Raw genomic sequence first — 27,898 nt, forward strand, 5'->3', positions numbered from 1 at the left:
CTAGCCACGAAGCCCAACAGCCTTAAAGGTGACTTCCTGCTTTCAGAAAAACACATCTGTTTGCCCTAGCCTGGCAAGTACATGACAGTACAGTGGGTCACAGACACACCTCCAGAGTGGACTGAATCTCAGCCTCTGGTATAAAGGAAGGAGTTCTTCCTTTTTTTTTTTTTTCCATTCATGGATACTCTGCCAAAAACTAATAATCCTCTATATTGTGTTCCTGTTCAAAATACTATTGTAACTTCCAGATTCTAACTTGACTCTGAAATTTAGCACAAATGTCTGTTAATATTTGAGGATTATTTGTTCTACTTTATTTCACAGCTACTTCTAATATCCATAACTGTCAAATGAACTGATCATACTTTAAACATGACCATGAAGCTAAACTCAAAGTACATACTACATTTTTCATTTAAACAAACTCTTTGCTATAAATTACAAAAAAAAAAAAAAAAAAATACACAAATATATACCTGTTGTATGAAAAGGAATGATTCTTCACAAAATATGCCAAAATGTGCATTCAGTTGCCTCCCAGCTTGAGGCTCTATTCTGTAGGCTGTGGGGTCTTTAGGACGGCCATTTGAAAGGTATGCCTTCACTCTGGCTCTGGTCTGTCTACTCTGCTGCCTGCTGCCTACCATGTGAAGGGGCCAGCACCGAGTGCTGCTGCCACACTGACCAAGACAAGAAGCTCTGCCTTATCACAGACTATGACCCTCCAAAAGTAAAGGGAAAATCAATCTTTCCTCCCTTAAGATGCGTTATGTATTTAATCACAACTACAAGAAAAGTAACTAATGCACATGAAAAGGAAAACCATATTGTAATGAAAAGGTTAAATACAAATCTTTACTTAGACTGCAATATAAAATATATGCAAGATAGCCTTCATATAGTGAAAATGCTATATTTAGTAATATTTCAATGACTCTACTGCTTTAGTCATGTTAAAGTTACCCGACACTCTATAAAAATACAATTACTGACTACAATAGCCACTTAGGAAGAATGTTTAATCTTTATACTCAGAACACTAAACAATTCCTACCGCTTACCTTCAATTTCTCATCCCCGTCTCTAGTTAGACTCACTTTTTTGGCAGGGAGACTGTCTTACTATGCAACCCTAGCTCAACATGTAGTGTGGCCTTAAAACTCCAAAGGGAGAGCAGATGTAGAGACTAACATTTTAACCCTGGAAGGAACTCCTAAGGAAATAAAAACTGGAAATCACATTGGTATTTATTTGAGAAGGATATACTACCATAAACCCAAGAAAAATGTGGGGGCGGGGGTGAAGGGTTTATTCAGCTTATGCTTCCACACCACAGTTCAGCAAAGAAGTGAGGACAGGAACTTAAGAAGAGCAGGAACCTGGAGGCAGGAGCTGATGCAGATGCCACGGAAAAGTGCTGCTTACTGAATTGCTCATCAGGGCTTGCTCAGCCTGCTTTCCTATAGACAGCAGGGACAGCACCACCCACAACATACAGGGCCCTCCCCCATCAATCACCAATAAGAAAATGCCTAACAGGCTTGCCCACAGCCCAATCTTATGGATGCATTTTCTCAGTTGAGGTTCCCTCCTCTCAAATGACTTTAATTTGTGTCAAGTTGATATAAAATTATCCAACATTATCTCATTCTAAAATCCATCTTTGAATACAAAAAAGATTTAACTAAAAATAAAACTGTGAACTATTTTAAATATACATATATATATGCAAAAACGCTGGAGAGATGGCTCAGTGGCTAAGAGCATTTGCTGCTCTAGCAGAGGACCCAGATTCAATTCCTAGCACCCACGTGGCAACTCATGTGTGTGTCCAAATTTATTTCTACTGGTACTCAATAAAGAAATAAGAGGAATGACTCCCACCCAATAAAAGGTGTTCTGCCCTAATCCCAGGAATATGAGAGCATGTTTCCTTTCATGGCAAAAGGAAATTTAAAGATGTAGTTAAAGGAGGAAGATAATATCTGCTATCTGAATATCTGATAGAGGCAAGCACAATTAATCACATCCTTGCATAAGAAAAAGCTTACAGCTGAACAGAAAGATGAGATAATAAAAGAAGTGTGAGCATCATAACATCCTGAGAAGGATACAGCACCGACCGCTGGTTCTGAGACATAGAAGGCTCCATATAAGAGACCTCTAACGATATTCGTTAGACAACCGCTAGTGAGAAAATGGGGATCTCAGCTCTACAAACAAAAAACAAAGCACATGTACACACACACACACACACACACACACACACACACTTTGGGCAACTGAAATGAGAAAGCAAATAAATAGTTTCCAGAGGAGATGTATTTATATTGCTTTTTAACCCAATAAAACTATGTGCGATTTCTGACCTGCAGAACTGTACAATAATAAATTTGGGTTCTTTCAGGCCACTAGGGAGGAATAATATATAATTTTGGAAGACCTAGGACTTTGCTAAGAAATATAACAGCATCCTTGCAATAGTTGTTGGAAGTGTTTACTGATAACATTCTCTATAGGTGTCAATGTTTCATTTTCTTCATAACTAATTCATTTATTTAAAAAAACAGTGTATATTATACTTTAGACAATCTTTTAAGAGTTTTGCAAGTATGAACTAAATTTTCAAAACAGTTTCTGAAGTGTATATTATTCCCATTTTACAAAAAAATCCACACTGAAGTAAACCAAGTAACACTGGGACTCAGACTGTAGCTGTCTGAGTCTCCAGTTGCAGCACTTCTGCTCTCACAGTTTTGTCTACGATGAAATGGCAATGTGAGGGGGAAAATACATGTCAGTCAAAAAGGGTGTGAGCCAGCCAGCAATTCAGAGCGCTTGCTCCACAATGCGGGGGACTGGCTTCCTGGTCCCAGCACCCCAACAAGCCAGACATCCCAACAAATGCCTAAAACCCAGACTCTGAGGTAGGCAGAGATAAAACGATCGCTGGGAGGAGCTGGCTTCCAAGCCTGGCCAAAATGTGAACCTCAAGTTCAAGGAGAGACCCTGACTCCAGGTAACAGGCAAAGAGTAATAGAAGAGACACCTGATGTCCTCTTTGCGAATCCCAGTGTATGTACAGACACAAACACCTGCTCATACTCATGCGCACACACTCACAGAGTTACACACACACACACACACACACATATTAGTAAATAAATGGTTGTTAAGGTATGTAGATACAACACTGTGTTCTATACTTATAAGGTCTGTCTGTAACCTGAAACCTAATATATAATAAATACTGAGTGAATGCAGGTCCATAAGTCAACTCCTACAAGCCTACCAATACAGCCAAACTCAAATAAAACTTAATGGGAGACAAAGTCAAAATTAAAAAAATGAGTATCAGGTGCTGCAGAAATGGCTCCATTGTTAAAAGGATTGACTGGTCTTCCAGAAGACCCAGGTTCAATTCCCAGCACCCACATGGGAAGTGAAACAGACGCTTCATTATAAATTTTGTTCAATAACTATGACTGAGCTAAGACATAGCTTATTCCAGACAATTAGTGAAACCCTTTCAGCCTACAGAATAAAATTTAGTATCATGAAACCAGGGATGTGGCTCATTTGTTAAAAGTTCCAGACTAACATGCAGAAAGATCTGGGTTTGATCCCCAACATTGCATATACCAGGTGCAAGGGCACACACCAATAATCCTAGCCCTCAGGGAGTAGAGACAAGAGAATCAAGGTTACCCTCAGCTACACAGTAACTTCAAGGCCAACCTAGGATACATGAGGCCCTACAGTAAATAAACAAACAAACAAGTACATAAATGTTAGTAACCTGGAAGTACTTTTATAGCTAACACAGGAGCTTTTTCAAAGTTGAACAACAAAAATTTAGCTGGGTAAGGTGGTGCATACCTTTGATCCCAGCACTTGAGAGACTGCAGAAGCTGATGGATCTCTATGAGTTCAAGGCTAGCTTGGTCTCAAAACTAGTTCCAGGCTAGCCAGGGTTACACAGTTAAACCTTGTCTCAAAATAAAATTTTTTTCCTTGAGAAAATTTTTATTAGAAAAATGATAATAGACACGACAATAAAACAAAAGTGATGTTACTTATAGTTACAACCTCCAAAATGCAACAAAATAACAGCCAAAGCCTATTTTTTCCTCACTAAAAGCTAATGAGAACAGAGGGGTACAGTCGCCCACCAAAACTCAGTGTTACCCAACCTATCCAGATGCAAGGAGAGCTCACAAAGGTAGGCCAGAGCTAGGAGCCATGCTGTACAGCAGAAACTTTCTGAAAGAACACTCAGACCTTTGATGGACATGAACACCTCATCATCTCCAAAACAAAGCTCATTTTTGATAGAAAAAACGATAATGAATTCTTTCAGGCTAAAGACAGCTTCCGGGTAACAGAAATTAAGTATGATAAAAAGGCAGGCTTTTCATCTATGCTCCAAGGAAGCAGACTATTAGAGAGACCCTAGTGGACTTCTTATCTGCCAACACAAGATGGGTGTGGCCGCCGCCGCCCGTCAACTGAACACACTCCTTTCAGGCACAGGGAGACTTTCTAACATTTTTTCTCCCAACTAAGCTTATGTGTTTTACCTGGAAGGGAAAAACTGCTCAGCAGTTCATTCATTCTGTACGGCTTCTGAGCATGTAAGACTGGGAAAAACAATACAATAAGCAACATGGTTAGGTAGCAGCTAGTGAGAGCAGTGTGTAACCAAGAGGAGCATGTATGCAGCTGTGTCTAAGAACCTAACACTGTTACATAAAAGTATTAAATGTTTATGATGTATCAACTGTGTAAAAGATATTAACTCTAAATACCTTATAGGTAATACTATGTTACATAGAAAATATAAATAATGCTTTCTATATTCATAACATACACATAAAATATTTATAAAATACAAACTGCATAAAAGTTGAAAACTTTCAGTCAATTGCTTTATTCTTTATACTGTGTAACTTCAATTTTTTTAGGTAACAGTACTATAGATAAAGCAAGTAAACTATCATATCACACCTGGGACTAAAATGATTCCCTTTTTAAAAGATGATTTTAAAATGTATGTGTGTAAGTGTCTGTCTACATGCATTTAAGTTCGCCTCATAAGGACCTGGTACAGGTACAGGCCAGAAAAGGGTGCTGTGTCTCCTCTAAACTAACAGGCAGGTAGTGTGAGCTGCAAATGGGTGCTGAAAACCAAGCCTGAGTCCTCTGCAGAAACCAAGTGCTTCCAGCCACTGAGTCATCTCTCCAGCTCCCCAACTGTCCCCTTTTGACAACTTTACTTCTAATCCTATTTCTGGAACTTACCATCATAAAAATCAAGTAAGCTTTCTCTTCCTTCCATAATACATTTTATAATTCTCAGAAATTCAGTAATCTAGTAAAAAGAGGAGCAATCTTCATTAACTTCAACACTTCGCTTCCATACCTAATTTCCTCTATTTTCCTAAAAACGCACTCAGTCTTCAAAGTTCTCTCAGAAGTGATGTACGAATATATAACTAACAGGGATTTGTTCTAGTTAAGCCTAACATATAAAAATAGGACTGTACATTAGTTTAAAATGTCCAAGAATTGACAAAAACCCAGAGGGTGAAAAACTCCTAAGACTACTTTATCAATGGGAACAAGAAATGTTTGATTAAAAAAAAAAAAAAAAAGACCAGGACAGCCAAGGCTGTCTAGAAACCTTGTCTAGAGTAAAGAAGGAAGGAAGGGAGGGAGGAAGGAAGGGAGGGGTGAAGGGAAGGAAAGAAGGAAGGAAACATTACACAGCACAAAGTATCTGGAGCAGAAAAGTTTAACAAACTAAGATATAGCAGGGAAAAAAAATTTAAAAAACAAAAGCTATAGCAGGGTTCTTGCCAATTAAGAATGGATTCACAGAGACTTGACTGGCCTCTCTCTCTCCACTTTTTTCCTTATCTCCTTTTTTCTTCTTTCTCACTTTTGGTCATTTTAACTATTACTCTATTTTCCACTCCACAAGACAAGTTATAGAGTTACTTCTCTAACTCATATTCATGCAATAAACCTTAGAAAAACTAAAACAATATCACCTGAATTACTGAAAGAGTCTGCTGACTGGTGCCCTTGCCTCTCGTTTTACACCTTCTCATTAATCATCGCTGTAAGAGTGTTCACCAATAAAAGTACACTTATACTGTACCATTGGTTAAAATCATTCCTACTACCATTACAATGAAACTCAAATGCAAAGAATATCATAAAAGGTCTTTTAAGATGTGAGCCTTGGCATCTGCCCAATCTCTAAAAACTCAGCTCCATTTAAAGCAGCACTCTACTGAACTACATAAACATGCCCTGCATGCCATCTTCTTCCACGAGTCAACAAGTCTTGGGGTAGGGAGACTTGAGAGTCTGGGGTTCTGCTTGGGTATCTTCACTTGCCCGAGTAACATGCACTCACCCTCTGGGACACAACAGGAGTCACCTACCTAGGTTCAGAAGCTTCTTCATCTGCACGTGTCCATGAGGCGCCCTACACAGCCGTTTCCTAGCACTTACTATGCAATATTAGTTGTAGCTCATCGGTTTTCTTACAGTGAATTCCCTCAGGGTTAGCTGGTAGTGTTAAAAGTATATAGATACTCTGAGATCTCTGCATTTCATTAGCCACCAGAGAGTGACTAGTCTAGGAGTGATGAGAGGCTAGGAGTAAAAGAAACTTCAATGTATTTTAACAGGATAAACTGGTACTTTGAAACAACAACAAAAAAACAACAAACTACTTATAAGATTATTTGAATGGTTTTGACTGTGGTTATTATAAACTGAAAATACCCTTACTGTATTTTTTCATGACATTTTACATTATTTTGTCTTCATATGATATTGTTAGTCTTAGACTCCTTGCCTGTGAAAGGCATGAACTACATTCAATGCATTTTATGATGGTACACATCTGCTATGCCAGCACTCCCAGCACTCATGAGACTAAAGCAAAAAGATCGTGAGTTCAAGGCTTGCCTGGGTTACATCAAGACAAATAGAAGCACTTGTGCAAAAAAGATCTGATGACCTAAGTTTGTTCCCCAAAACTAATAAGGCGGCAGAAAACAACTAACTCACGGAAGTAGTTCTCTGACCTCCAGACCTCCACACATGTAACATATGGACAACTATAGTCAGACACACACACATAGACAACACGCAATTATTATTTAAACTATTATAAAAAATATTATTTTAAAGGCCCAGGGATACAACTATCTCTTGGTTATAGTGTTTAGTTAGTGCACACAATGTCTAACCCCTATTATTCAGCTCTGCTATATACAATGGAAATTTATTAATGATCAAAAAGTAATTTTGAAAGCAAAATATTCATTAATTCCTAAGTTCATTACATTTTAAAACAATATGTATTCACAATCTTCTCCTTTCTAGTGAAAATAGACAAGCTTAGTTTAAAAACAAGTGCAACTGCACAAATAAATAACTACACAAGCTACATTATAGATCAACTTCCAAGTAAATTGGGCATAAATGTTAAATTTAATTTCTATTTCAGAAATGTTTACTTTTACAAATCAATCTTTTTCTTTTAATTATTAGATTTAACTTAAAGTATTTTTAAATGAAAATATTTTCTCTATGAAGGTTTATAATCTAGAAAAGTAGACAGACCATAAACTGGGAAACAGAAGATGTTATAGTAAGAATAAAGAAGAAAATCTGGTTAAAAGCACAGGCAGGGAGGGCTCTCTAAACATGCAGGTCAGAAGGGTAAGAAAGACACAATCATACAACGATTGAGCTTTCAGAAAGACATTTTGAAGATGAGCATTCCAAATTATAGTAACCAAGCTTCAGAATTAGCTTAATCTGATAAGGCTCTTGTTTATAATTAAATAAATAATTAATTATATAAATAATAATTAATTAAATAAATAGTTAATAATATAAAGACATGTAAATACATATTTGGTTCATTAATATAATGAAAAATTAATCACCACGGATAATCAGAAGATACCCTCTACAAATTAGTCAATTATATGCACTTTGGCAGTATGTAGTATCATCTTATTTTCATTATTATCCCTTCGTTCTTAAGCTTTTCCAAAGTGAACATTGCTGAGAAACCGCTTGCAGGTCCTCGTGCTCCCTCTCTTCAATCTTATGCTTACAACTTATTTAAAACATTTTGGCTTCCTACTAGACAAAGAAACAAATCTCTCAGTTTAAAAAATAATAAAAAGAGTTTACCTAGAAATGTTATTTAAAACACTTTCAACCCTAAAGATTATTATCTAAAATCAGCTCACAAAAATGATTACTTATTGCATGCCTACATACTCTGGAAACTCAGTCTGAAATGATCAGTCCTAGTACTGATCTAGTGCAGATCAGTAACTTAAGCAAGAGCTCACTCATCAGTGAGACATCAAGTGATGATGAAGCTGGCCCAACACACTTGCTTCCACCTCTGTCACAGCATAACTGCCCCACTACTAAACTGTGCTGCCAACTGGAAAATACTATTAATTGTTCCCTTACTTTAAAATACAGACTGTTAAAATTTCACTAGACATGTTCTTATAAAATGCCAAGCAATTGTTAGGCTACATAAGAATCCTTAAAAACTAAAGGTTTTTTTCTTTGGCAAAGGCAATGGATATTTACATGGTGCAGTGATCATCTCTATTTAAAATTCTTTGTTTCACTGTATCTCTTATCTGGTAAGTTATGGTAGAGAAAGACATAGAAAGTTATAGGCAAATAGGCAGATATTAGAATAAAGAAGGTAATTCTAAGCTGATCACAAAACCAAAAGCCATGGAAGAAAAATGTCCTAAGTTTGAACACATTTTTTAAATCCTGACCAGTAAAAAGGGGTGATGGGATGAATAAGGTCCTAACACAACAAATACATAAAGAGCTTCAAAACACACTAAAAAAATTACCAACAGTGAAGGAAATAGAAATGATCCTAAACAAACAGAAAAGGTGCTCACTGATAATAAGAAACCCGAAAGTGAAATCTACAGTGGCCTATTTACTACTGAAACTCTGACCAAGCTTACCACACACTGATTTGGCAAGGAAGTAGGAGTCTACTCAGTATACGTGATTTATACATACTTCCTCTACAAAATTAATATTTACTTACTGACTCTTTGAAAGAACAATTTTATTCTAGGAATTTATTCCAGAGATACAGTCCTCCACATTAAAAACAATGTATTGAAGTATTGTCTCTAGTGGCAAAACAGAAACAACTTAAATACCTAAAGTATGGCATTAGTTAAAGAAACTACAAAACAGAAACAACTTAAGTACCTAAAGTACAGCATTAGTTAAAGAAAGTGCAAAACATTCAGCAAATGGGCTAGACACTGGCACTTAACCAAATGCAGTACTCACTTCAAAAAAGGAAAATGCAGGATATACTTGTACTTTTATGTTTATATACATACATGCATACATGTATGTGCACACACATATAAATACACCTAGTTACATACACATACATCTCTTGTGTCTTGATTATATAGTGCATGGAACATATGCTATTAACATATGCTAGTAGCAAGCTAGTAGCATATGCTAGTAACAATAATTACAGATGGGTAAATAAGATATTTTGTAGCAAAAGTATGTATTATCTATTAAATAAAGCTTTATAAATTAGCTTTAAAAACAACTTATAAAATCGCATCATTAAAATATTTAAACTGGATGTGGTGGCACACATGTTCGATCCCAGCACTCAGGAGACAGAGGCAGGCTGATCTGTGTGTGTCTGAGGACAGCCTGCTCTACAGAGTGAGATCCACGGCAGCCAGGGCTATCTATACAGAGGGGCCTTGTCACAAAATCAAATAAAATAAAAAAGTTAACCAAAAATAGCGGCACATACCTTTAATCCCAGCACTTGGGAAGCAAAGGCCAACCTGGCCTTTTTTTTTCTTCTTCTTCTTCTCCTTTTATGTGTATTAGTGTGAAGGTGACAGAGCTTTTAGAATTGGGGTAACAGACAGATGTGAGCTGCCATGCAGGTGCTGGGAGTTGAACCCAGGTCCATTTGGAAGGACACATAGTGCTCTTAACCGCTGAGCCATCTCTCCAGACCTACAGAGCAAGTTCTAAGCAGGGCTACAAAGTGACAACTTGCCTCAAACATAAATTAATTAATTAATTAAACACAATAAAACATTCTTAACTATTTCACGTATGTATACACCATGTACTTTTTAACAATCTGTCATGACTGTGCTTTATTCTCTTTATTTGGGAAGCACGCTGAGAATGAAGACATCATAGAATACACACCTCCTGGAAGACCTAAGGAGCCATGTATGGGAGCAAACACCTGCAATCCCAGCACTCGACTGGGAAAGCTGAAGGCCTGCAGTGCAGGCCAACCTGAGCTACACTCAAAAATACTACCAAATGAAAGAAAAGGAGGAAAAGAGAGGAAGGGTTTTAAAAAATAGGAAGAAAGGGAAGAACAGAGAAAAAAACTGTGTTCAAAGCATTTTGTATAAAAGACTATGTTAGGTGTGTAATAAAACCACGATACAGATAGATACTGAATACCTTTCTACTTGATTTTAGTGGTTTTGCCTTCTTGATACCTTTTTTTTTTTTTACAAAGAGATTTTAAATCACACCCCAACCCAAAAAAACAAAGACAGTGGAAATACTTTTGCTAAAGGGATTTTCTTTCAAAAAAAGGTTCCTCTTTTTTCCACAGACTGAGGAACTGAATTGCACTGCAATTCAGCTCAACATTACATACTAAGTACCTATTATGTTAAGGATGCTATAAAACAAAAACAACAAAATAATGACTCCTCAAAACTCAAAACTGAAGCTGCTGCAGGAATTCATGTAAGGACCTTTGGGTTTTTGTGATTAACCAGGCAGTTAGTGTGATATAAAAATGCACTGAAAAACTGTACCTCATTCACATATAAGATAGTAGTATTTGACAGACTATTTCCTCAGTATATGTATACATGGCCCTTAAAGAAATCACTGATAATGAAGTACAAATCATTTTTAATGATTCGGACTCCTAAAAAGAGGATTTAGTGTGGTGGCCTCAACCTGTTTTGATAGCTCACCTTTCTTTTTGAAAACATCTCAGACATGAACTTTTAATGTAGGCATTTATTCATAAATTATATGCATTTCAGTATTAGCTAAACTATACTAAGTAATAATGGGGCCTAGCCTCTTTTTTTTTCAAGCAAAGATAGGACTGTAAGTTGTAATATGTTCTCCTTGTATTCCAGTATATCATCTTGTGATGGCCCTTAGCTATACAATCTTATTTTGCATAGTATTTAGTATAAATACTGAAACTCACAGATCTCAAAGAATTGTTAGCCAGTCATCAATTTCTTCACGCATCAAACTTATTTTTAACATGTTAAAAAGTAGCAAATATAAACTTGAATGTCTACGATCTTCTTTCAGAAAAAAAAAAATGCTAGCAAACATATAAATGATAGCACTGCTGAGAAATAAAAGACAGTTTAGTCATGAGCCGAAAAGTCGCCCTAAAACTTCAAGGGAAAGAGTAGTCACAACTATCAGCACCATTTTCCTCCAAAGCACATTTGTTATTTAACACCCCAGGAACACATTATTTAATACAGTATCAAAATTCTCCAAAATGATTTGCCTCTTGTTACTGTGATTCTATTACAAAGCTTAATCTCTGTTTTCTTGTCTAACCTCATTTGAAAAATATTTTAAAGGATATTTTTCTATGTAATAAGTATTTAAATATGAGTCATTATTTTTCATTGATGTAATTTCACATATTATACGGCTCTGTTTAGAGAATGTGCCTACCTAAATAATGTGAAACAAATTTATAAACATACTGCAAAGTATGTAGGTTTACTTAGAGATGTCCACACACAGTTGAAAAGTCTTTTAAAATGTCTATTCAATAAAATACACTGTTCATTTTAAGTGATTTTTAACTCAGCACTCAAAAATTCACTTAAATGTCCACATTTGAAACAGCAAATATAAGACTACATAAAATTAACTAACCAATAAACACTACGATTTAATTTACTATAAATGAAAACCCATTTCCGTTTAAGTATGTGGGTCAAAGAAATAGTCATATTTTACTTAAGCGTCGTTTTGGCAACACTGATTTTTAGCAACTGTATTGAAAAGTATATCTAAATATACCTAAATATAAAATCATAATGATCAAAATGTTAACACTATTGGTATATACATTAAAGTTGAGCTGTTAGGAGTATGCTCAAAAGCTTTTTTTAAAACTATCTTTATTAGTCCATAGTTTAAGCCGATTAAATTACTTTTTGTTCATATCCTATGTCCATTAATAAGTCAAATTCCCTAGTAAGCATTAAAACCTACAAATTAGCTCTGAAGAAACAATTGTTAATTTCAGCTAATATGTCAGGAATACATTTGCTGTCTTGTTCCTTCATTATTTTGTGAGAAGTTTGATGCAAATTTGCTACCATAGGTTATGTAAGATACTTTTCATTAAAATATGAAAAGTGTTCATTTAGACAAAGTGTTTTCATATGTGAAAGAATACTGAATTCAACAACCTGTTTTCAAAATAAGCGACTGGAGGTCACAGAGAAAGTCTACACTGTAATTGTGTGTATCTATGGAGATTATGTGAACGTGTAAGTGGTGACAAGAAAAGAATAGTCCCTCTTCAGGCTTACACAGGTTAATTTTTAGAGTAACTCGCTTCAAGCAAAGATGAACGTTGCAAAGTTACACGTTTAGACAGGGACCTTCCTGAAGTCCCTGCAATACCAGGAGTCCTAAGACATCTCAAGGCAGCGGGCGGGAGCAAATCTCTGCTGAGGAAGGGTGGCGGACACTCGGCTGGACAGCTCCCGGTGCTGAAGTCGCACGGCCTCTGGGGCGAAGCCGGCCGCGACTAGCACGCCTCCCGCCGTCGGCAGGAGCCCGGCCCGCGGCGCGGGAGCCGGCGCGGCGCAACTTGGCGAAGCGCAGGGCGGCGGGCGCGGAGCCGCCCCGGGGCGCGCTCGGTTACTAGTTGCAAACAGGAAGAGCGGCGGAGCGCGGGGAGCCGGCGCGGCCGAGGGGGAGGGGCCGGAAGATGGCGGCGGCCGCACACCCACCCGGGAGCGGCCGCGCGAGGCCCCGCGCCGCCGCCGCCCGCCCCGCGGGCCGCGCGGCAACTCCCGGGCCGGGCCGGCGGGCGCGGGCAGGGGCCCGGCCGCTCCCAGGCCCGGCGCCGCCAGCGGGTCCAGCCGGGAGCACCTGTGCACGGCCATATTGGATTCCGCGCCCCCGGCACCGGCTCCGCGCGGGGGCGGCGGGAAAGGAGACGGGGCGCGGGCAGCCCGCGCTCGGCCCCAGCCGCGGAGCGCCGGCGGCCCGCGGGGAGAGCCGGGGCGCGGGGAGGAGCGCAGCTCCCGGGCTCGCCGCCACCCGGCCGGCCCCGCGCCCGCCCTCGCGACACACACTCCCCCGCCGCGGCCGGCCGCGACCCCGCACCCTCGCGGGCCCCGGCGGGAGGGGGCGGCGGGCCCGGGCGCGCCGGCGGCCGCGGGGCGGGGGGCAGGGAGGGGGCGGAGGACGGTCCTTACTTTAGCACGGACTGCTCCTTCTCCTCCTCCTTCTTCTGGCGGTCCATGACGGCCAGGATGATCTTGCGCTCCTCTTCCGTGAGGTGGCTGAGGTCCGGCATCTCGGGCTGCGGAGGAGGCTGCGAGGCCGCCGGCGCGGGGGCCGGGCGCCCCCGGGGCCCGACCGGGGCCGACATCTTCGGCGGAGCCGCACCACTCTAGGGAAGCGGGGAGGCCAGTCCGCCGGCAGCGGCGGCTCGGGCGCGGGCGGCTGGGGCAGCCTCCGGCGCCGGGACAAACACATGCAAATCAATGGCCTTCCGTCCGCGGCGATGGCCCCCCTCCCCCCGGGAGGCGGCGGGGGAGGGCGGGGGCGGGCAGGCCCGGGGAGCGCGCCCGGGGGAGCGCGGCCGCTTCCCGGGGGCGGAGGGCTGCCAAGTGAGCGGCGCGCGGGAGCGAGGAGCAGGAGGCCCCGGCGCTGAGTGCGCGGAGCGGCGGGGGAGGGCGCGGAGTGGGGCGGCGGGGACGGCGAGGGTGGGGAGGCGCGGGGAGCGGGGCGGGCGCGCGGCCCGGGGCGCGAGGGGCCGGCCGGCGCGGTAGGGCGGGCGGCGCCGCCCGCGAGCCCGATCCCCCGGGGAGGCCCGGGCGCCCGCGGAGGGGCGGCTGCGGCGGGACCCCCGCCCCCACCCCGGCCGCCTCGCGCTTCCGGCCCGCGCCCCGCCGCGGCCAACGCCCCGGCGCGAGGGAGCCGGCGCGCGCCGCGGGGTCCGCCGCCCTCCGGGCCCGCTCGCCGCAGCCGCCCCGCCCCGCGCCTCCCGGCCGCGCACACTCCCTGCCGGGGCTGAGGCGGGACGGGGAGCGAGCGCCCCGGGGGGCGGTGAGAGCGCGAGCGGCAGCCCGAGGGAGCGGAGCAGGTGGGTGTCCCTGCGCCGCCCGCCACCGACGACCCGTAGCGGGGCCGAGCCCGGGACTGGCCCGGGGAGCGCTGCCGGGGTCGCTGGCACCACGGCCACCGTGGGGAAGTTCTGTTAGGCTGGGCTGTGGGCCCGGCCGCACCGGCAAGTCCTGCGGAGGGACGGCGCTGGAGCGGGGGGTGTGAGGCTGGGCGTGCCCGGGCTTGGGAGGGGGAGGCCGCTGGAAGGTGAGGGGAGAGGGATCCCGGCTCGGCCGCGGGGGACTCGTGCTGGGGGCCCCTTCCTGGGGCTCACTCTGGAAGCCAGAACAGAGCGTTAGCGTGATTGCTGCAGCTGGGAGACCGGCTCAGAGACCAGAAGAAGACCGACCCCAGCAGGAGGAGGGGGCCTGCTGCCCAGACGATTCTCTCCCCAGGGCGGGGCGAGCCAGCGGGGGTGGTCCGGATCTCCCCCTCCTCCTCTTCTGGCACTCTGAACCAGTGCTTCGTGGGTGTGTGTACACCGCTGCCACGCCTTCCGCTCTCGCAGCACTTACTACTAGGCCAGATTATGGGCTGGTGAGTAAAGCCTCCGGGTTTGTATTATATTTATGTGTAGTAAGCGCTCCCTCTCTTTGTTCCCCAGGTACCATCTGACTGGTCTCGTTTGAGAGTACTGGGAACAGACCAAGCGGCACTACACGTCTCTTGTGATTTCCAAGCTGAAATTTCTATATTGTTTTTCTCCCATGCTTTGTAACTGGAAAGAAGAATGGAAAAGTTTGCTTACGTTTTGTGTCATATTATCATTCTTACGGTTGGTGATTCCTGCTACCACTCACCTGTTGTCAGCCAGCTTCGGAATCCAAATTAGCTTTCACTGCTTTGAAGCAAGGCAAGCTAGATGAGATCTTGTATAGCACAACTGACTTAAGTGTTTTACAGTGAGAATTTTTATAAATCTCAAATCCAACCTCATCACAGAGGAAATTGAAGACCAAAATCAGATTTATAAATATGGTTAAGTAACAGCTAGAACCAGAATCTGGATAAACTTAGTCCAATTTAAGACTACCGTGGTTTTCAAAGTTAACACATGAGAATTACATGAGTCCCTTTTTACAATACTTGAAGCCAACCCTAGAGCAAATGAATCAATTTTGAGAAGTAAGACTTAGCCATGGATATGTTTTCAAAGTATCTCAACCAACTAGCAAAGTTTGGGAAATAAACATTATAAAATAATGGTGAAGAAAGAAAACAAGACAAGAAGAAAAACAAAAGGAAGCGCTTCTGGAAAAAAATTGAATCACCTAAAATTCAGTGTCATACTTTATTATACACACTCTCCTTTCTTGCATGCCAGCCACCACACAGCTGGTATACATACTTACGGCTGTAACCTAGGAAACACCAGCCACCAAAATACGGTAGGTTTTCCTTTAAAAGATACGATAGAACTATAAATAATAATGTTCCACCTTATTTCTGTTTCCATTTTTAAAAATACCACCCTCCAGACTGCAGCCAACATGAGCACAACGGGATCAGAAACCAGAATACGCACACACTGCTGAGTCTGAAGATTCTGAGGTTAAAATAGCCTGGTTACTTCAAACACATAAAATGTGAACTTGAAAGCAGTTATTCAGATTGGGGAATTGTGGGTTCATTTACAGCAGAGGGTCACCTTCTGGGACCTACATTTTTTTGCCAGTCATACAGAGTTCTGAGATCTGTGTTTCCATCTCCACACCCATGCATATACACACACACAAACACAACCCGTCACCTCCCTGGATGAGGTAGTGCCAGCACTTGAAACACAGGATTTTCTGTTGTTGGGGTGTGTTGTTGCTGTTGTGTTTTGTTTGGTTTTTGCTTTTTTAGTCTTCTACTACAACTGAATTTTTCTTACTAAAGGAGATTATTAGAAGTAGAAGTACATACAATCATCTGTCATTAGTCATGTACCTTTACAAAGTGAAAGTCACTATGCATATATATCATATAGAACTTTAAAATGGGCTGTAGCCTAGGTGATCTACTTTAAAAATTATTCACCCAAATTAAGATAAGATTGCGGTGCTCATAACGAAATAAAGTATACTTACGAGATTTGGTTTTCCTGAAATACGGATCTTAGAGGATTTTTTTTCAAGGTTTGTGTTTACTTAAATGTTAGTCTGTCTTACTGTGTCGTGTATGGAATTCTGTTCCCCTTGGTCATGTCCCTCAGGTGAACACATTTGTGGCAGACTCAAAATACAGTGCTCTTGTTTAACTTAAATAAGTGTCTTTTATTACAGAATTTGCATTCCTGTAGGTTTATAACCCCTGGGTCCATGAACTTTCACTTTGTATAATGATAAGATTATAAGTTTTAAGAGATATAGCTGAGGTATAAAACTATTAAATAGTCACATTCTTTTTTAAAATATTTACTTATTATGAATACAATGTCTGTCTGCATGTATACCTGCAGGCCAGAAGAGGGCACCAGATCTCATTATAGATGGTTGTGAGCCACCCTGTGGGTGCTGGGAATTGAACTCAGCTCTGGAAGAGTAGTCAGTGTTCCTAACCTCTGAGCCATCTCTCTAGCACCAATAATCCCATTCTTAAAATATACTGAGGACTTACTCTTCTGCTATGAAATTTGGATACCTCACAAGACCCACAATCATCTCTGTGCCCTACAGATAGATGATTGTCATCTACAGTTTGTCCTAACAGGTATAGCTGTTTCTGTCCTCACTTGACCCAGACCCGCATCTCCCAGGAAGAGAGAATCTTAATAAAGGAATTGCTTCCATCAGACTAGACTGCAAGAAAGGGAGGTGCTTTTTTTTTATTTCATTATTGAAGTAGGAGGCCCCAGCACATTATGGGCAATGCTGGCCCTGGGCAGGTAATCCTGGGTTTCATGAGAAGAACAAGCCAGTAAGCAGTATTCCTCCCTATCTGCCTGAGTTCCCGCCTCCAGGCTCCTGCTATGAGTTCCTGCCTTGGTTTCCCCTGACGGTGGACCAAATAAACCTTTTCTTCTGGAAGTTGCTTTAGGTGAGTTTCTTTTGTCCTAGGAACACAGACACAAATCAAAACAAATTGGCACCAGAAGAAGGTTTGTGGTGTTGAGAAGCCATAAGCTTAGGCATTTGAATGCGTGGTCCCAGCTGGTAGTGCAGTTTGGGGAAGCTTAGGATTTTCTTCCCAACAATGATTGACTGCTGTTTCTCTGGAACCATATGCCCAAATTCTTAAAAGTTGCCTTTGTCATGGTATTTTATCATCGAAACAGAAAAGTCACTAAAACAGCCAGAATGTGTGAGGCCCTGGATTCAATCCTAGAACCACATGGGCAGAAAATGAGCAAACATCCTAAAACAACAACACACAGGTCAAAAAACTATTCAGTGCCAACTGAACTCCTTAACTGGCCTGCAACTGCCATTCGAAGCCAGATCTTATCACCTGCATAGGACTCCCATTCCTCGCTTGCACTATCCCTTTCACTGTGATGTTTGCTTAGCTAATTCGTTTTGAGATTTTTGCTGATTCTATTTAATATCCTACTTTTCAGACCTCCACCCCCATCACTCCAACCTCCTTTTCCTTTTGCAGTGTACTTTGCTTCCCTCTGATGATTGCATATTCACTGTACATTGTATTTTTTTACTGCAGTTTGTTTATCATTGTTTACTTCCAGCTATTAAAATAAAAGCATATGTATGAACAGCAGGAATTTTATGAGTGTATCCCAAGCACCTGGAATAATACATGGCTTATAGGTGGATGCCTCAACAACTATTTGGTTAATTGCTTCCTGAGGTGAGGATTTATCTTCATTACTTGCTTACATTGAATCTGAGAATGGGGGGAAACATTCTAGAAAGAGGAGAAAATAAATGCAAAGAAACTATTAACTTTTGATTCGGACCCTGGCATCACCTCTGTCCTTACCTACAACCCTTGTTCTATGACAATCTTCTTGCCCTCCAGTGTCTGCAACTTTCAGATGCTTTTCTTTCAGTTTGACTTACCGTTTCAGTCATATGTCTTTGCCATATCCTCAGCCTTTTTCTTCCACCTATTTGCTCCAGGCTCTCTTATCAGTGTGCATAGTGATGCAAGTGTCATGATATGACTTAACCATTTCCTTGTCTATATCCTCAACTGAACCATGAACTGTTTTAGCAAGGGATGCACTTTTTCCCAGTTTCCCCAGGCCATATTAAAGTGCTTGGTACACTACAGCAGCTCAGCAACTGTATGCTCAACAAACGGATGAACAGCTACAAAATATGAGAGAATTACTCACTGTAGTATGAAGAGCACAGAATTAAAAGCAAAGGATGGTATAGAAATAGGTGATGTAAGACTGTTTCCTAGCTTATATGCCTTGCTGAAGAATTTGCATTTGTTTTATAGTCATTGTACCATGGAAGTCTTTAGACAGAAAACTGACATGATAAGCTTTGATTTTCAGAAGCATGTCTTGCATTAATTTCTTTATTCATAGCTAAAACACCTGCCAATAGAATTAGTAAAAGGACACAGATGCACTCTGATTTACACTTGGAGACACAAATAGCAGAATTTTTTTAACTTCTTGATTTCAGGATTTATTTGTGTAGCTATTTTTCTCAGTAGATTATAACAGCATGATAATGAGGCCAAGGTCATGGTTTAAATCTCTGTGTGAGTCAGACAGTGCAATAGCCACAGCTGACTATTAATCTCTGCCAGTTGTCAAATGACAACAAATACTATTTTTTGACCAGAAATTCAGTGGGAGAATATGACCAGTTCATTCCAAGCTAATCAGCATTATGAGAAAAGCAACTCAAAGTGCCTGGCTGTTAGCTGAGCAAACATCCTAAAACAACACACACAGGTCTTTCTAGATTAAAACCACCGGACTTAGTGGTGACCAAAGCGTACAGCACCAGGAAAAAACATCATTTGCTCCCGGAGAAGAAGAAACTAAAGATTGGTATAGCTTCTTTGTTGAGATTCATGACCAAAAAGTAATTTTGAAAAAAACTTAAGTGGATCTTAGTGTAAATAAGCTTTATCACTTACTTGTGTATTCAGCAGTACATGAGGGCATTTCACAGTGACCACATCGTAACACAGCTACTATAGTAAAAACTCTTGGGACAATGATACTGCATTCATCTTTCATTTGTAGCTTTATAAAGCCACTTCTGTTATATTCCTGCCTAACAATCAGTAACTATGTTTGTAGAGTTAAGGACAATGTTAAAGGTCGGTGCATGTAAGTACAACTTGCTCTTTTAACGGAATATTTATTTTCATTAAAACTTAGAATACTGCAATGGAAAAAAATGTAATTTTATGTCAGAAACCATTTTTAACTGTTAATGTAAAAAATAATCTAGGCATTCGGTGTCAACTAAGTACCAACATCTGTTGACCTTGTAAAAATAGTCAACCAGGCATGCATTATAACAGACACTTCGAACTGCACTTGCATTTTGGAGCACTCATTCCTAAATAAAATGCCTTTTCACCAAGCCTGCACCTCAAGTTTCAGAACCTATGTTGAAGAGGAAGGGGAAACCTTTTAAGAGTCAGAGAGATGTATTCAATGAATAAAAGACAATAGAAAATTATCACCACAAAAAAAAAAAAAAAGTCAGAGATGACTCCAAGAAAACAAAGTCCTCCAGCCACAACAGGACTGATGTACACAAGATCACACAGAGACAGAGACCACACAGGTTCAAGCCAGATGGGGCCCCAGCACTGAGAAAGGGAAGTGGACACTAATTCTCCTCCATACTCAAGAAGCTATCTGCTTTTGGTACCCACTTGCAAAGAAAAAAAAATAGTCTTCTTCAATGAAGTCTCATAGGGCATATTAACCACCCTTCACCATAGTCCCCATACCTACGAGTAGATGGCCAACACAAAAAAATTTTTGTAGAACTTTTTCTCACATTGTTTGGACAGTTTTTGATCTTACTGATCTTTTGGCTTCCAGTTTTGTTTGAGTTTCTTGATTGTTTCTTATGGTAAGAGAAAAAAGCATAGATTTGGGTAGTCAGGGAGAGGTGGGACAGATATTAGAGGAATTTGGAGGTGGACACATGCAAATACCTGTGAGTTTGAGGGCAGGGTAGCCTGTATAATGAGTTCCAGGACAGCCATGACTACATAGAGAGATCCTGTTTCAAAAAGAGAAAAAAAAAAAAAAAAGAAACCATGAACAACTCACTTGGGGCCCAGAAGGGAATGAAAAGCAGTATGAAAAGGTAACATAGCTGCCTTCATTTTGCACCTGTCTCCCTCCTTTGAGTCACCTGCCTCCCTCTGCATGTAGGCATGATAATCACTCAGGGAATGCCTGTCTAAAGAGTGATGACACCTAACCTCCCTTACTCCTTCAAAACAGAAATCCACAGAGAGCATAACTGGGGCATCCTTCAGCAATGTTTTATAATGTCCTCCTCCAGTCCCTAAAAAGTATCTGGAGGACTCCAGTCATTGTCCTAAAACAGTTTTCCCAGGAAGAAGCACCCTCCAGGTGAGGGTGCTATTCACATGGACAGGGTGCAAGCTGGAAGAAAAGCCCGGCTCTCCTTTCGGGACATCTTGACTGCTGATCATGCATACTCCTTGTCCCCGGCCCCAGGCATTGTACTGTTCCAACCTAAAGCTCATGCCTATACTCCAAAGATGAGCGTGGAGTCACCTCACACTGCTTCCCTTCTCAGTACATGTAAGTCTTCCTCATCCTCTTCACCTTTCACAACTCTTTAATTGGTGTTTGGAAAAGGTATCAAGCCTAGCCTACTGTAAATGCCAAAGTTTGGGCTTTGTCCTAAAACTAATTCTACTATGTAGTTCTTGATACAACCCAATACTACTCATAAATTTTGTGGGACAAATACAAAACAAAACAATCTTTTAAACATCTCTTAGTTTAAACATCTTTTAGATACACCTACTACTTTGTAGGGAATTGAGAAGACAGAAACATACAATGAGAATATAACCTGTGGCACACTAGAGCATATTCTACAGAATAAAAAACCCAGGTTTTTTCCCAATAAGTATGTGGCAAGAAAAAAATACACAGATAGAAAGGCATCTATAGTTTTGATATTTTAGTTAAGATTTAAGAGGTCAGCAATGGGAAGGTGGTTGGCTAACTTCATTTAGAAACTAGGAGATAACTGTTGGGCTTATGTAACAGAATTGGAAATTTTGCCAGTGAGTATTTGATGATAATAAGGAAATGTTTTAGTGTAATAATGAAATGTTAATTCTTTTAAAAGTAAAGTTTTCCTAAGGCTGTATCCTAGAACACCTCTGGAGAAACTGCGTGATATCTAGGATTTGCTTCAGAACATAAGAATGTGGGACTGGCCATGGGAGATCAAAGAAGATATGTTTCCTTTCTATTTTATTTATTATTTTTGACATTGTCTCTTATGTAGCTCAGGCTAGCTTTGAAATTATGGGCTCCTGCTTAGATTTCAACATGCTGAAATTACAGGAATGCACCCCATACCTGACTAAAAAAAATAATGTTCTTAACATTTTTGCAAAGAAAATAAGAGTCTCCAACTTGGATGTCACTTATTAAACGAGGATACCAATGACTTAAGAAAAATCTTAAGCATTCATTAGTTGATGAAACTAATAAACTGTATGGTGAACTTTCTAGAAAAAATTGTATCATTCGGCTTTATAGGTAAGAAAACTGAGTGTGGGCTGAGAGATGGTTCTAAGGTTGAAAGTGCATCCTGCTCTTGCAGAGGACCCAAGTTCTGTTCCCAGCACCCATGTCAAGAAGTTCTCAACTACCTGTAACTCCAGCTCCAGAGGATCCAGTGTCCTCCTTGGGGACCTGAACTCATGTATACACCAGTACACAGACATCATGCATATACCTAGTTAAAAATAGTAAAGTGGCCTGAAGAGACAGCTCAGTCTTAAATACCATAGGCAGTGGTAGCACACACCCTTGATCCCAGGCTGATGCAGAGGCCAGCCTGGTCTACAGAGTGAGTTCCAGGACAGCCAGGACTGCACAGAGAAACCCTGTCTCAAAAAACAAAAACAACAAAACAAACAAAAAAAAATTGAACAGTGTATTCCTAATGCAAAGACCTATGTCTTAACCATCCAGTAAATTCAATACACACTAGACATTATAAAGTTAATTAATTCTTCATGAGAAAAAAAAAATGGTTCTGACTGACCTATGCTCTCCTACCAGACACAATTTTTGACATCAGCTGGAATACAGAAATAACTGATAAGAGTACAGAAATACTGAACTTACAAACAAGCAAACAAACCAACCCTCCACTGCTCAGAGGCATGAAAGATAAGCATCCAGTTCATAGAGAAATCATCAGCATAAGCCTGACACACACTGCTAAATATACATTTGTGACAAGCTTCCCAACTGAGGAAAAGATACCACCTGTTTGTGTTAAAGCATGTAGGAAGAAATCAAAGAAGCTTTGAGCAAAATTTAGAATGGGCTACAACCCAGACATCCCATGGAAGTGTGCTATGCTCTGCCTCCTTGGAAGTTAGGTTGCAATTTAATTCCTAGTACAAGCTGGCAACATGTGGGGCCTGGGCAAGGTAATTACAGCTGGCCTCAGGAATGGCCTGAGCTACTTATTTGATTAATAGCTTGATGCAGAAGTTGATAAATGGATTATCTCAAGAGTGAGTCCGCCACTTTGTCTAGGTCTCACATACTGTCTGTCTTACCAGGTGATACTCTGCACCACTCTGTCACTTTGCCAGCAAGAAGCCCATCACCAGATACAGCCCCTCTTTACCTAGGGCCAGAACTGCAAGTAAAACATAAACTTGTTGTTTTATTTTTTCTAACTCTTTTTCTAGCTTTCTTTCTAACTCACCCAGAATGCGGTATTGTGTCGTTAGCAACATGAAACAGACCAGGGCTAGGGGATTCATCTTCCACCGTGTGACAGGCTGCTGCTTCAGATGCCTCCCTCTGCCTGCAAGGATCAAATTAGTCTTATCTAGATGGTGCCTGATCCAACTGCTTTCGTCCATGTCCTTTATTCTGCCAGACACCATGAAATTCAAGAAAGCACATCCCCCATCTGATGAAAGGAGAAGCAGAGCTTACTATCAGCCTGTCCTGATGGTGCTGCATTCCTAATTACAGCACTATCTCCCTGATTAGCGCCATCTAACACTAAACTGAAAGGGAGATAGAAAAGAGCCCTGTCATTTCCCCAAGGGAAAGGACTGGCAGAACAGAACTAGGAATATCACCGTTTACTGGTCTTTATCTTACAGATAAAGAAAAAAAATAAGTTTATTATGTTTACGATGTTTATTACGTTTGCATGTTTTATTTACCTAGTATATATTGGGGAAATCACCTCCATGTCAATCATTTTGCAAAAGCCATTGAGTTTTGAAGGTTTCTGCTTCTCATAAAATAAAAAGCGTCCACAAGATTGGTAAGATTCTCCCACTATTCAAGCATAATGTGTCAAATACAACCATTAGGTGATCCATTTGAAATGTGCTACTCATTCATTAAGCATATATTGGGAACTTTTGGAAATAACATATGCAGAATACGTGCCTACCCTCAGAAAGTTCTCAGTCTAGTATAAAAGTCATCACAGCATATGCGGTAAGACAGATACCTATAAACATTAGTGAAAGTGCAAAGTGCCGTATGGAGGAAGCTTTCAGATGGATCTTTCTTTAATGTCAGGTTTCTCTGTCCTGTCTGAGGGTGTTGCCTGCACGATGTGCAAGCACCATGTGTATACCTCTGCCTGAGGAGGTCAGAAGAAAGCATCGGATTCCCTGGAACTGGAGTTATGGACAGTTGTAAACTCACAATGTGAGTGCTAGGAACCAAAACTGGATCAAGTGCTCTTGACCACTGAGCCATCTCTCCATCCCTCTCAATTAGATCTTTATAACCACGAAGATAATGATATTAAGTAGAGAAAGAAAATGAATACAAGTTATTCTGTGTGACTCAAGGGTGTAGATTTTAGGAGATTAAGGAGAAGTTAATGCTGATGAGACTGGAAGCTGAGATAGGCAAATCTATCTACTAATTTGTGCTAAGAAGTTTAGACATCATCCTGCAAGAGGTGTATAAAACTGACTTTTTAGACCACATTGAAATACAGCCGATAGCCAGCACTCGGAAGGCAAAGGCAGGAGAACAATGACTTCAAACCCACCTTGGGCTACGAACAAAGACTTTATCTTTGTTATTGGACCTTATCTCATTAACAACAAAAGGACATTCATCAGGCTATTGTTTTTTTTCTCTCCAGCTAATTATTCTGTTTAAACTCATAATATTCTGAGATTAATATACTGTTGTGCTGTCTGAAATAATAGCTCTAGTCATAGCTACAATAACCACAAATGGCTAAATTTAAATTACTATTTTTCATTACTATATTACTCAAAGTTAAACATTAAAAATTAGGTTCCTCAATTATACTAGCTCATTTTAAAAATTCATTAGCTGCATGTAGCTAGGAGCTTTCATTTTGTATATCACCATATAAACATCTCTACCCTGAACAAAATGGTTCATGTACATCATTGATGGAAGATCAGCTAACCATCTACAGAGCAAAGAGTGCACATTATGAAGCACAATTGCCTTTATTTCTTTTTTAATTTTAAAGTGTATATATTTGTTCTTGTAAGAGATTTTACGACTTAAAAAATACAGCCATCAAAGAATTTAGAAATTAGTACACTCTAATGAAGATGAGAATCTTCGCAGGCTCAGCAGCATCATTTTCCTTTGAGAAACAACACCAAGGTTTGGAAATCCCAGAAGATCATCAGACCCCTGAGGGAATGAGCTTATTAGTAAGTCAGTCTGTGAGAATGATGACAGATACTCTCCTCACATGTAAGCAGTGGGTAATAGGCTCGATTCTAAAGCTGTGAGCAATTGCCATAAGAGTTTAGTCAAGGTCCTCTGTGTCAGGCTCCTGACTTGTTCCCTCTTTTCTCCTTCTTCTGATGTCCAGCCTCTTTGCCTTTCTGGATAGAAATTGAGCATTTTAGCAAGAGTCTTCCCTCTTGATTAGTTTCTTTAGGTGGACAGATTTTAGTAGGTTTATCCTATATTATACTGAGACTTATGGGCAACCTTTGGGCAGAGTGCAAGGAATCTTATGAAAGAAGTGGGAGATAGTAAGATCTGGAGAGGACAGGAACTTCACAAGGAGAGCAACAGAACCAAAAAATCTCAGCGTAGGGGTCTTTCCTGAGACTGATATTCCAACCAAGGACTATGCATGAAGATAACCTAAGACCCCTGCACAGATGTAGCCCATGGCAGTTCAGTATCCAAGTGGGTTCCATTGTAATAGGAACAGGGACTGTCTCTGACAGGAACTGATTGGCCTGCTCTTTAATTACCTCCCCCTGAGGAGGAAGCAGCATTACCAGGCCACAGAAGAAGACAAGGCAGCCACTCCTAATGAGACCTAATTGACTAGGATCAGAAGGAAGGAAAAGAAGACCTCCCCTATCAGTGGAGTTGGGGAGGGGCATGCATGCAGAGGGTGGAGAAAGGAAGGATTGGGACAGGAGGAGGGAGGGAACCATGGGGGGGATACAAAGTGAGTTAAGTGTAATTAATAAAGAAAAAAAAAAGTTTAGTCAAGAGGGAAAACTGAATACAGAACCATAAAGTGCTATGGAGTCTATGCCAGGGCTTTTCTCGACATCAGTAGAAAAGAATCTTCTAATATTTTCAGGAATGCTAAAGGAAAAATCAACACACACAAAGCAATTTCTTGTAACTAAAAAATACATAAGAAGGTAAAGTTTCATAATCATACACACACACACACACACACACACACACACACACATGCACACACACACAGAGTTTCCCCCCAGGGATCCAACTTCAGACTGGATCTACTCTTTGCTGTCCATGGTGTTGACTTTAACAATCATTTTTTTTTTTCACTATATAAAATAGCTGAATAAATAAGAATGGCTGGTCCATGTCTGATCTAGCCCCCTCCCAAGTGGTTGGAGCACCTCTCTTATGACCAGAGCAAGTCACACTTTGGTGACTTCCTGAAGTGAGCTTATCTGGCACACCAAAACCAATATAAGATGTTGGGAAAACTATGCCCTTTGCTCTGTCACCATTAAAAGAACCTCGACTATTACTTAGTTTTCACTAATGTCAATTTAAAAGCCTTTACATTTGAGGTGATTTTTATACAATAATAAAATATGCTATGACATCCATACGTGGGCAAATAGGCTGGCTTCAGACTTGTAGATGAAAACCACATTAAGGTCGCATGAGGAAGAAAATGATGGTGTAAAAGTGGTAGACGTTATAATTTTGCTCTAGCCACACAAAGAAAAATGGAGGTAGTCAACCAAAAAGGTACAATTAATTGGTCGTGTTACTTTAGTTACCATAGACTTTGGCATTAAATTCCACTGGAAGTGGACAGATTTGGACAAGATTTGTTATGTTCTCTTCAGTTTCCATTTTTCATTCTAGGATTATTTCCCTTGTTTTGGTTTCTTCTGCATCATTCTGTACACAGAAACCAAATCACCCTTGAAAACAGTATTTCTTGCACTAGAACCAAGGCTCAGTGGGTAAAGTGGCTGCCTTGGTGCTTGCTGGTCAATCAGTCTAACTGAAATGACAAGATGCAGGTTCCGTGGAGAGTCCATCTCAAACACTAAGATGGAGAGCAGTTGAGGAGAACACCATACATACATGTACATTCACATGCATAACACATGCACAGTAAGAAAATACATGAACCGCTACTCTTACCAGAGAACCATTACTCTGAGGCCAGCTCTGAGGTCAAAATGCCACTTGCTGAGCATATTCTTCTGTAAAAACAAGGAAAATGATAGTCTGTCATCAGAGACTTCAACAATTAAGTGAGGCGATGTACACATAATGCCTGGCACAGAAGTGCACAATATAAATACTCACACGTTTATTCTTAAATTTCCCAAACCTGTTAATTTGCCTTACTTACATAAAACCCCAAATCTATAGCCTAAATTCTGTACTTTCTTCATCAGTCTTAATTTAAGCATGTATTATTATTTAAGCATCTCTGTTAAAGTATTTTTCCTCATACAGTATAAACCTATTCCATTCATTTTGTCATAACTGCTCCTTTGACCTCTGTGCTTATTTCTAATTCTTACATCCTGAAGTACTACAACAGGACTTATTATTGACAATTATTTGCAAATGAAAATAATGACAGAATCAATTCTTTGTATACAAATATTTTGCCATCTCTGTATAAATATTTTATTAATGACAATCGCCTATTGTGCATTTTACTAAAATGTTATGACTTGAAATGTGGGCATCCGACATGTATCTAATAACACAGGC

General features: G+C 40.8%; 1 protein-coding gene and 1 long non-coding RNA gene across 28 annotated transcripts in view; one reads left to right on the forward strand and one right to left on the reverse strand.

The window, feature by feature from the left end:
- Rims2 (regulating synaptic membrane exocytosis 2) overlaps positions 1-13,917 on the reverse strand; it is a 522,675-nt gene extending 508,758 nt beyond the window's left edge. For all 27 annotated transcript variants that reach the window (XM_060389550.1, XM_060389547.1, XM_060389526.1 and 24 more), the window contains exon 1: positions 13,599-13,917. In XM_060389550.1, the coding sequence (XP_060245533.1) occupies positions 13,599-13,774 (176 nt within the window). In that variant the 5' untranslated portion in view covers positions 13,775-13,917. The remainder of the gene's footprint in view (positions 1-13,598) is intronic.
- Positions 13,918-14,325: 408 nt separating this feature from the next.
- On the forward strand, positions 14,326-20,630 carry LOC132655834 (uncharacterized). Its single transcript, XR_009593714.1, has 3 exons — positions 14,326-14,491; positions 15,116-15,899; positions 18,179-20,630. It is a non-coding gene; the product is annotated as an uncharacterized LOC132655834 (long non-coding RNA).
- The last annotated feature ends 7,268 nt before the right edge of the window (positions 20,631-27,898 follow it).

Source organism: Meriones unguiculatus, chromosome 8 (assembly GCF_030254825.1).
Source record: "Meriones unguiculatus strain TT.TT164.6M chromosome 8, Bangor_MerUng_6.1, whole genome shotgun sequence".
Lineage (NCBI taxonomy): Eukaryota > Metazoa > Chordata > Mammalia > Rodentia > Muridae > Meriones > Meriones unguiculatus.